General features: G+C 34.1%; 1 protein-coding gene across 4 annotated transcripts; it reads right to left on the bottom strand.

The window, feature by feature from the left end:
* Positions 1018–11425, bottom strand: LOC109725695 (radixin-like). 4 transcript variants are annotated; one of them, XM_020254986.1, is made up of 6 exons: positions 11291–11425; positions 11011–11209; positions 8345–8486; positions 8140–8241; positions 7737–7810; positions 1018–1527 (listed from the first exon to the last, which is right to left on the bottom strand). In XM_020254986.1, exons 2-6 carry the CDS (start codon positions 11186–11188, stop codon positions 1430–1432), a joined length of 594 nt encoding a protein of 197 aa, XP_020110575.1. In that variant the 5' UTR covers positions 11189–11209; positions 11291–11425; the 3' UTR covers positions 1018–1429. The 4 variants fall into 4 exon arrangements, with proteins under 4 accessions (XP_020110575.1, XP_020110573.1, XP_020110572.1 ...); XM_020254984.1 differs by lacking the exons at positions 7737–7810; positions 8140–8241 and adding exons at positions 1629–1702; positions 2276–2377 and having other exon boundaries at positions 11291–11424; XM_020254983.1 differs by lacking the exons at positions 7737–7810; positions 8140–8241; positions 8345–8486 and adding exons at positions 1629–1702; positions 2276–2377; positions 2481–2622 and having other exon boundaries at positions 11291–11424.

Here is an 11674-nt window from a genome sequence, read left to right as displayed (position 1 = left end):
TTTTTTATATTTTTACAGTTATAAAAATTAATAGGATTATTTATAAAAAAAAAATTCAATACAGGATGGGATAATAAAAAAATATTTTTATTATACTTTTTTAAAATATATATATATATATATAATTAGCTTGTTATTGGTGATACGGTACAAGTGTGACACTATAACTGTATAATTTGCACCACATCATCTATTCCTAGCAAATTATATTTTTCTTTTTGAGAGGAAAAAGTACAATAAAAATATTTTTTAAAACACCTTTATGGAAAGGATGAATACCATAAAAGAATTTTGATTGGTTAAAAATATCACATTAGCAATGTAAGTATTGCATTCTAGAATTTTTCGGCGGACACAAAGTGGGACTCTTCTTGAAAACTAGACAAAACAAGGCAAAGCAAAGCATAAAAAGAAGTGTGGAGCTCACCTAAACGTCCATTTTGATTCTATTTATGACTTTAGTATTATATCTAATAATTTATTAGTTCATTTAATTTAAACTATTTGATGATTCTTATGATGTAGAATTTAAACTCATTACTTACTTTTTAGAGAAATTATAGTAGTATAAGTTAGTATTAAAAAAAACAACGTTAATAGCATACAGCTTCCCGTAAACATCTCCAATAACAAATATATCTTTACAAAATTCAACCGTTCACTTTTATCTCTACAAAAGTTCAATAACATTGATATTTGCCTATCTGATTTGTTATTGTTTAAGCATATTTATTTTTTAACGGTAAATAAGTGAAATAATATTTTTGCCCTTAAAACTATATCGCTCTAAAGTTTCAACTATTAAAATTATACAAAAATATCCTTCAAAAGGTAAAAAAAGTCAATTGAACTCATTCACAAAAGAGAGTTAAGTATTTTATTTACGATTAGCTATATTAACAACATGAATATATTTGAAAACTTTGAGTCTTTTATAGAGATAAAAATAAAAATTTGAACTTTGCAGGAAAATATCTACTATTTCATATGTTTACAAGGAGCTGTATTCAATTAATCTACATTGGAAAATAACCCAATTGTCTCACAACATTTTATTTATATATTACTATTATTAGTACAGAGCAGCTCAACATTATGCCATTTATGTGAGATAATAGGATGTAATATCAAGATTCAAGATTGAGATAGGGCAAACATGACACCGAGTAAAACATCCGAGAAAAATGACAGCATTAAACATGGTTAACTGGAACTTGCTGAATCATCTGAGACAAAGATACTAGTTGGTGAAACTCGATTGATGTTTCTTCTCTGGTAGCTAAATTAGCATGCGAATGAAAACAACTTCGAACTTGAATGCCGACTGTACATCGCGCTGTTCTCGGTTGCGAAAGCACAAAAACAGGAAGCTAATTGCATACTATACTCGGGGCACATCGCAAATGGAGGTCCGGTGAGTATGCCGACACTATTCCATCTTCCAAAGCTTGTTGCATACTTCATATGGGGATAATGTCTGCTCAAACTCGAATTTCTCAACCTTTTTCTTGTTCTTGTCGACAATATCTGGTTGCATTTAAGGATTAGCACGAGCTGGATAAACTTCCTTAATATAAAAAGAATTCAAATAAGTAGATGCGAAATTTGATTCGAAGTAGGAAGGATACAGCCAGAAATCTTATCCTGATCATCTAGACTTGGGATGATATTTGTAACCGAAGCGCACATAGACAGCAAATCTCTGCACAAAAAGACGACAGTATTAATCTCCTGTGGTGACGTTCGAAACTTCTCTCTATTCTACATGATGTTCTATAGATGTGTATATCGGATCGTTGGCGCTAACCATTAATCCCAAAAACTCGAGCTGTTAGAAATATGCAACCAATTCATTTAAAGCGTACAAATACAGTGCCCACAGGTCTCGATTGTGACTCGGCCCACCCGGCCTCACGCCACTTCGAACATGACTACGCCCACCCAGCCTCACGCCACTTCGAACATGACTCGGCCTACACATGGCCTCCCGCCACAGAGTAGGATGCTGGCCCATTTAAGCCAACAGTGTAAACATTAGATACTGGTCATTTGCTAGACTATTCTAAGAATGACATTAATTACAGTACTTTAAAAATCCCATTACTGGGTAACCTTCAAAGGATGAACTGATAAATTCTGTTTCCTGGATTTGCTAATCTTAGTTATACCATGTCCACATGAATATGAGTCAAAACCACCAAAGCAGATGAACATACCATGATGGGAAAGAAGAGACACATTTTGCACACATAGAATATGGGGCTTAGATACTTACTGTGCCCTCAGCATGTCTTTCTTCTTTTTCTTGATTATTTCCCTCCTCTCTTCAATCGAAGCTCTTTGACGGTCTAAATCATCAAGCTCGTCACTAATTTTTGTGTTAGCACATGTAATTTTTAGTTTAGTCCCACTGCAATCTATGTTAGTCCCTAATGATAAACTTTTTCACCAGCATTAATACCAAAATAACGAAAACTTATCTTAGCTCCTGGCGAAGCAAACACTCATTTTGAAGTTCCTCTTCTAGGTCTTTCTGAACACGGTCCAATTCAGCATCAGCAATGGTTTCGCTTTCTCCCTTGTATATCTTTTCTTTGCAAGCACTAATTTTTTCCTGATATTCTGAAAAAGGAAAATAATGTGAGATTATAAAAGCCAGCATTTTGCTAGGGAAGCTACATGCTTGCAAATCGAAGCAAACCTCGATCTTAGGATGGTTTTTTGATCTTTGAATGAATTTTTCATGTTAATATACATGAACAGCATAATGTAAGATGAGGATGCAGAATGCGAACTACTGTGCGACATTCAATGGGATTTTTCATAGGACCATCACAAAACCCATGTATACTAGGTGATTGCAAATGGGTAAAACAAGATATTGGAGGCCAAAAAGGCTTGTTCCATATTTACATATTATAATTATGGTCCGACGGACCTCACCATCACGCCGCAGAAAATGACTTGGCATCCAAAGATCCCCCAGCACCATCTCTTTAACACACTAAAATAGTTGGAAAGGATCACAATTCACAAGTTCTATAGGACTAGAAAGAATGGTAGAAGACATAGTAAATATTGTTTATTTGACACACCTAAAATGAAATATGATAAACCACCATTCTTGAGTCAATGACTAGTAGTATTGAAACCCATGTCATGTATGTAAGTACTTTTTTCAAGAAAGAGAAAGAAACATCAAATGCAAATCTTGTACATATGACTAAAAGATGCCCAAAAATTGCCATCAAAACTGCCGAGGAATTGATTTAGTTCCAATTAGAGAAATTTTAAAGAATTTAATTTCTTCTTTTTTCTTTTACTGCTACAGTAACTGCGATTCTACATCAAAGACGAAAACACAAGAGATCTCAGTTAACATTAGTAGAAATTGTTTTGAGACAGACAATGGAACAAAAGTACATCCATAAATTCAGATGAAAAGTCTATTTATCATTTGAGAAAAATCAATGTACCTTTCTCTACTAGAAATATCAACAGGATGATGTCTGCAAGACAATGCATTTTAGACACTTGATTGCAACAAAGGATCTTATTATCTTATCATGCATCATCATATTATTTTAGTGCTTATAAAATTGAAATCTAGGATAGCCAAATTCTACAAATTAATATTTATTTTCCTCTCTTATATAAAAATAAATAAATATTAATTTTCCTGAAAACTCTTTACTTTAATGTTTTTAATTGTCGGGACATCCAGGCAAATCGTAAAAGGATCATTTCTCATATAAAACGCTAGAAAAAGGAGCATATTTGTTTTCTCCCGTGAGATGAGTTATTGTTTGAAAGCAGTCTGCAACCTGATTGAAATGGAGGAAATTTCATCTTTCGCTTAGGAGGCGTTTGGTTTCCCAAAAAATATTACAGAAAATAGTATTTTGGTTGGAAAAGTATTTTCTATCAGTTTGATTCCTGGGAAATGTAGTTTTCTGAAATTTCTTTTTCAGATTTTTATGGAAAAAAGTAGTGTTTTTGTTTTCTCACTTTTTAATCCAAAAAACAAAAACTGTGAAAAAGGGTGATTTCTATGGAAATTTTTTTTCTCAAAAACCAGTTTCCCACACTTTTCCAAGGAACCAAACACCCCCTTAGAAATTTTCTAGTAGAACTACAAAGAACACAAATCGAAGCTTGTTGCTAACTCTCATTATACTAGAAGCCATCGAAACTAAGAAGCTCTTTTAAATTTCTTAATGTTAAGAAAATGAGCTATACTTGAGAAACACCCAAATTGAGCCAAATATGATAGGTAAAAAAGTACAGGGACCCCAGACAATTTTGAAATAGACCCTCTACTATTTTTCCTTCGATGCACANATACACGTAGTCCAATGATATGTTACGTAATATTGTTACAGTAAGGCTGCTAATACGTTGGCAATCAGAAGGCGAAAGTAAGTATTTCATTGGCTCATGCACGTAGTCCAATGCATCACATGGCTTTGCTAACAGAGTTACATATCATATAGGACATATAGTAATTTTATATCGAAATGATTTTTTTTTCAAATTGTTATATTTTCTAGAGTCCGGCTAAGGTACTTTTAAAAGCACTAAGCACTTGGTGCTCGTAAGTTTTCCACCGTTAGATTCAGCCCTTAACCATTTCCAAGTTTCCACCGTTAGATTCCCCTTGACCATTTCCATCCGCTAGATGATAATATTCAACCAACCACCCACTCAATCCTAGAAAACCACTATTATCTTAACCGCACATTTCTTAATCCAATGGCCGAAAACCTATAGGTAGAAATAATTGGTGCTTTTAAAAGCATAGAAGCTCGATTCATATTTTCTACATAAAAGCTTTTCTAGCGGAGGAGGAGGTGGGAAAGGGGGTGGGCGTGCCTGTAGGTGAGCTCGGGGACGGCGCCGACGAAGGCGCCGCCGAGGAACTTGACGACCGCGGAGGGCTTGCGGGCGGGGGACGGCGGGGGGACGACGAGGCAGGAGCCCCGGCGGACGTACGGAGGACGCCGCCGGGGAGGGACGGAGGGGAGCGCGAGGGGGTAGCCATCCATTGAGGCCATGCGAGGGGAGGGTTTTGGGGGTCTTACATGAGAACGATGGTGGGGATGGTGGTTGCGGCCATTGGAGGAGAAGGAGGGGGAAAGGGAGGTGGAGAGACGAAGAGAGTGGAGAGGAAGAGGAGGGAGAAGAAGAGCCATGCGAATGCGAATGCGAATGCGAATGCGAATGCGGTGGGGGAGAGAGAGAGAGATCGGGGGTTTAATGCTTAATGCTTAATAATAAAATAATGGTTAAATAAAGGGAGGGAAGGAGGTAGAAGAGCCGGGAGGAAAGAGAAACTTGAGCCCACCATTCTGCCACGCCAGTGACGCCAGGGGCACTAGAAAAACGTCTGGAATGCACCAGGCTGACAAGACATTTTCCACCAATAAAATTATTTTTTTTCATATTCATACACGAATACACCATGGTTTTTTAGTGCAATAGTTTCCTCCTAAAATTTTATTCTAAAAATAAATTTATTAAATTTTTATTTATAAATATGTTTCTATAAAAACGGTGAAAGCGGTGAATTATTCACCGTTTTTTTTCTTTTCTCACTTCTTTTTATATTTTTACGATGATTAAAGTGGTGAATGGTTCACCGCTTTTATTCTTTTTCTCCTCTTAATGAGAAATTATGAATACGATGAATGATTCACCGCAAGATCTATTTTTATAATTATTTTTTAAAAAAAACTATTTTTACAGTTATAAAAATTAATAGGATTATTTATAAAAAAAAATTCAATACAGGATGGGCTAATAAAAAAATATTTTTATTATACTTTTTAAAAATATATATATATATATATATGATTAGTTTGTTATTGGTGATACGGTACACATGTGACACTATAAACTGTGTAACTTGCACCACATCATCTATTCCTAGCAAATTATATTTTTCTTTTTGAGAGAAAAAAGTACAATAAAAATATTTTTTAAAACACCATTATGGAAAGGATGAATACCATAAAAGAATTTTGATTGGTTAAAAATATCACATTAGCAATGTAAGTATTGCATTCTAGAATTTTTTGGCGGACACAAAGTGGGACTCCTTCCGAAAACTAGACAAAACAAGGCAAAACAAAGCATAAAAAGAAGTGTGGAGCTCATCTAAACGTCCATTTTGATTCTATTTATAACTTTAGTATAATATCTAATTTATTAGTTCACTCAATTTAAACTATTTGATGATTCTTATGATGTAGAATTTAAACTCGTTACTTACTTTTTAGAGAAATTATAGTGGCATAAGTTAGAGTTAAAAAAAGTAAGGTTAATTGCATACAGCTTCCCATAAACATCTCTAATAACAAATATATCACTATAAAGTCCAACTTTTCACTCTTATCTCTACAACAGTTCAGTGATATTCATATTTATCTATCTAATTTGTTACCGTTAGAGCATATTTATTTTTTAAAAGTAGATTAGTGAAATAACATTTTTACCCTTAAAAATATAACCCTTTAAAGTACCAGATGTTAAAATTATATAGAAATATCATCTAAAAGGTAAAAAGGTCAATTTAACTCATTCACAAAATAGAATTAAGTATTTTATTGACGATTAACTATATTTTTTGAACGAATCCTAACAACATGGGTAGATTTGAAAACTTTAAGTCTTTTATAGAGAAAAAAATAAAAATTTGAACTTTGTAGGAAAATATCTACTATTTCGAGCTGTATTCAATTAATCTACATTTGAAAATAACCCAATGGTCTCACAATATTTTTTTTTATATATTATTATTATTATTAGTACAGAGTAGCTCAACATTATGCCATTTAAGTGAGATAATAGAGTGCAAGATCAAGATTCAAGATTGAGTTTGGGCAAACACGACACTGAGTAAAATATCCGAAAAAAATGACAGCATTAAACATGGTTAACTGGAACTTGCTGAATCATCTGAGACAAAGATACTAGTTTGTGAAAGGCTAAATTACATAAAATCTCTCTGTCAAAATCTGATTTTTCACTTTCCCCCCTGTCATTTAAAAACCGACACTTTACCCCCTTATAAAATGAAAAATGTTCACTTCACCCCCTGCCGTTAGTAATACGTTAGAATTCCGTTTATAAAATATTATTATATATTTTTTTATATCAAAAATGCCCTCAGCCTTCTCTCCTATGAACATAGTGATGGGCAAAATGGTGAGGACCAAAATGGTCATTTTCTCATCACAGTTCACACCGTACCCCTCTGTGAATATTTTTCATTTTATAAGAAGGTAAAGTGTAGGTTTTTAAATGACAAGAGGGGAAAGTGAAAAATCGGATTTTGACAGGGAGTTTTCTGTAATTTAGCCTTTGTGAAACTCGAACGATGTTTCTTCTCTGATAGCTAAATTAGCATGCGAATGAAAACAACTTCGAACTCGAATGTGGACTGTACATAGGGCTGTTCTCGATTGCGAAAGTATAAAAACAGGAAGCTAATTGCATACTAGGGGCACATCGAAAATGGACGTCTGGTGAATATGCCGACACTATGCCATCTTCCAAAGCTTGTTGCATACTTCATATGGGGATAATGTATGCTCAAACTCGAATTTCTCAACCTTTTTCTTGTTTTTGTCGACAATATCTGGTTGCATTTAAGGATTAGCACGAGCTGGATAAACTTAATATAAAAAGAATTCAAATAAGTAGATGCGAAATTTGATTCGAAGTAGGAAGGATACAGCCAGAAATCTTATCCTGATCATCTAGATTTGGGATGATATTTGTAACCGAAGCGCACATAGACAGCAAATCTCTGCACAAAAAGACGACGGTATCAATCTCCTGTGGTGACGTTCGAAACCTCTCTCTGTTCTACATGATGTCCTACAGATGTGTAAACATTAGATACTGGTCATTTGCTAGACTTTTCTAAGAATGACATTAATTACAGTACTTTAAAAATGCCATTACTGGGTAACCTTCAAAGGATGAACTGATAAATTCTGTTTCCTGGATTTGCTAATCTTAGTTATACCATGTCCACATGAATATGAGTCAAAACCACCAAAGCAGATGAGCATACCATGATGGGAAAGAAGAGACACATTTTGCACACATAGAATATGGGGCTTAGATACTTACTGTGCCCTCAGCATATCTTTCTTCTTTTTCTTGATTATTTCCCTCCTCTCTTCAATCGAAGCTCTTTGACAGTCTAAACCATCAAGCTCGTCACTAATTTTTGTGTTAGCACATGTAATTTTTAGTTTAGTCCCACTGCAATCTATGTTAGTCCCTAATGATAAACTTTTTCACCAGCATTAATACCAAAACAATGAAAACTTATCTTAGCTCCTGGCGAAGCAAATGCTCATTTTGAAGTTCCTCTTCTAGGTCTTTCTGAACACGGTCCAATTCGGCATCAGCAATGGTTTCGCTTTCTGCCTTGTATATCTTTTCTTTGCAAGCACTAATTTTTTCCTGATATTCTGAAAGAGGAAAATAATGTGAGATTATAAAAGTCAGCATTTTGCTAGGAAGCTACATGCTTGCAAATCGAAGCAAACCTCGATCTTAGGATGGTTTTTTGATTTTTGAATGAATTTTTCGTGTTAATATACATGAACAGCATAATGTAAGATGAGGATGCAGAATGCGAAGAGTTTATGTGGAATTTTATAATCTACTAATTTTCTTGAACAACTAATCCAAACTACTGTGCGACATTCAATGGGATTTTTCATGAGACCGTCAGAAAGCCCATGTATACTTGGTGATTGCAAATGGGTATAACAAGATATTGGAGGCCAAAAAGGCTTGTTCCATATTTACACGTTATAATTATGGTCTGATGGACCTCACCATCACGCCGCAGAAAATGACTTGGCATCCAAAGATCCCCTAGAACCATCTCTTTACCATATTAAAATGGTTGGAAAGGATCACAAATATTGAAGTTCTAAAGGACAAGAAAGAATGGCAGACGATATAGTAAATATTGTTTTTTGACACACCTGAAATGAAATATGATAAACCACCATTCTTGAGTCAATAACTAGTAGTATTGAAACGCATGTCGTGTATGTAAGTACTTTTTCCAAGAAAGAGAAAGAAACATCAAACGCAAATCTTGTACACATGACTAAAAAATGCTCAAAAAATGCCATTGAAACTGCCGAGGAATTGATTTTAGTTCCAATTAGAGCAATTTTAAAGATTTTAATTTCTTCTTTTTTCTTTTACTGCTACAGTAACTGCAATTCTAGATCAAAGACGGAAAACACAATGGATCTGAGCTAACACTAGTAGAAATTGTTTCGAGAAAGAGAATGGACCAAAAGTACATGGATATAAATTCAGACGAAAAGTCTATTTATCATTTAAGAAAAATCAATATACGTTTTTCTACTAGAAATGTCAACAGAATGATGGCTGCAAGACAATACATTTTAGACACTTGATTGCAGCAAAGGATCTTATTATCCTATCGTGCATCATATTATTTTACTGCTTATAAAATTGAAGTCCGGGATAGCCAAATTCTACAAATTAATATTTATTTTCCTCTCTTATATAAAAATAAATAAATATTAATTTTCCTAAAATCTCTTTACTTTAATTGTTGGAACATCCAGGCAAATCATAAAAGGATCATTTCTCATATAAAACGCTAGAAAAAGGAGCATATTTGTTTTCTCCCGTGAGATGAGTTATTGTTTGAAAGCAGTCTGCAACCTGATTGAAATGGAGGAAATTTCATCTTTCGCTTAGGAGGCGTTTGGTTTCCCAAAAAATATTACAAAAAATAGTATTTTGGTTGGAAAAGTATTTTCTATCAGTTTGATTCCTGGGAAATGTAGTTTTCTGAAATTTCTTTTTCAGATTTTTATGGAAAAAAGTAGTGTTTTTGTTTTCTCACTTTTTTATCCAAAAAACGAAAACTGTGAAAAAGGGTGATTTCTATGGAAATTTTTTTTCTCGAAAACCAGTTTCCCACACTTTTCCAAGGAACCAAACACCCCCTTAGAAATTTTCTAGTAGAACTGCAAAGAACACAAATCGAAGCTTGTTGCTAACTCTCATTATACTAGAAGCCATCGAAACTAAGAAGCTCTTTCAAATTTCTTAATGTTAAGAAAATGAGCTATACTTGAGAAACACCCTAATTGAGCCAAATATGATAGGTAAAAAAGTACAGGGACCCCAGACAATTTTGAAATAGACCCTCTACTATTTTTCCTTCGATTCACATGGCCCCTCAAATTTTTTTTGAATTAAGTTTCTTTCATCAATTAAAGAGGGATTTTATTCAATTCAACAGTGATTCTGCCAAATGTTAATGGTTGAACGCTTTTTCAACCGATGGAACTATAGAATTCTGCTTAGAGCCTGTTTGTTTGCCCGTAAGTTATTTTCAAGTTGCAAATGACTTTCAGTTGAAGTCAAGTTCAGGTGATAATTTTTTTTTTTTTTTAATGCTATTTGTTTGAAAGAAAGTCAATAATTTTAGAACCGTATTTATCTCACTTTGTTTGTTTATTTTACAAAAAAAATTTCACATTAGCACATAAGAAGATAAAAAAAATTACAACAGTTATTTTTTTTTTTTTCTATTTCTTTCTCCCGTAATTGACTTTGGCGCTAACTACAGCAAAGTCAATTACAGCATTTTGAAAAAATAAAGTTACGAACGAATTTAATTTACAGCAAACCAAAGAGCGGAATTGTGCATTTACAGTCATAAGCAACTCTACTCCCTTCAAGCATGCCCTTAGGACCTAATGTGGACATTAATTTTAAGTAATTCCCATTATAACTTAGAAAAAGAACTCAAATCAATACGATTAATAGTTAAAGGGCCTATTTCAAAAATGGCCATAAATCAGAGGGTCTTCCTACATTTCTACCAATATCTTATTGCTTCAAGCACCACAAACCCTAATCTGTGATAAATAATGAGGAGAAAAAAATCAACAAAAACTAAAAAACATAGAGGTAGAAATTGAAGCTTACCCTGCGAAGAGACATGGATTTCGCGAGCATCCGAGCGCGAGAAGGATCGGAGCATCTTCGCGCCCTCGCACGATTGCATCAGAGCGTCCCCGTCCTTTTGGGACTTGAGGACTCCGATCAGGTCATCTCCGAGCGCGAGGAGGCTCTGGATGTCGACTCTTTTACCCAAATTCGCCATCGGAAAACCCTAGATCCCGATCTAAAACACGTAAAAATTGGACTTTTCAGCACCTTAATCCCAGCAAGAGAGAGAGAGAGAGAGAGAGAGAGAGAGAGAGACCTTCGTTGTTAATGGCGCTGTGGCGGAGAGAAGAGTGGAGAGAGGAGCGGAAGAGGGAAATGGGAGAGTGCTTGAAAAGAGGGTAAAATTGTATGGAGAACCCTCAACTATACAACATTTTGAAATAACGACAGCTGAAAAGTTTTTATTTTATTTATTTTATTATTTTTTATAATATGCTTTCCTTTTGTTGTAGCAGACAAATACTATAAAAAACAGAATATTGATAAAGTAAAAATTTTAAAAGTTTTTGACTTAACATGATATATCAATAAACAAAAATGGTATAAAAAAAAGAGTATGAAGAGATCTTGTTTTATTCTTTTTTTCTTGCTAAAGTAATTTATTTAGATAATAATAAACAATAAAAATATACCAATTGAA

The sequence above is a fragment of the Ananas comosus genome, linkage group 20, assembly GCF_001540865.1.
Source record: "Ananas comosus cultivar F153 linkage group 20, ASM154086v1, whole genome shotgun sequence".
NCBI classification, from domain to species: Eukaryota; Viridiplantae; Streptophyta; class Magnoliopsida; order Poales; family Bromeliaceae; genus Ananas; species Ananas comosus.
This window is presented reverse-complemented; position numbering and strand designations above follow the sequence as displayed.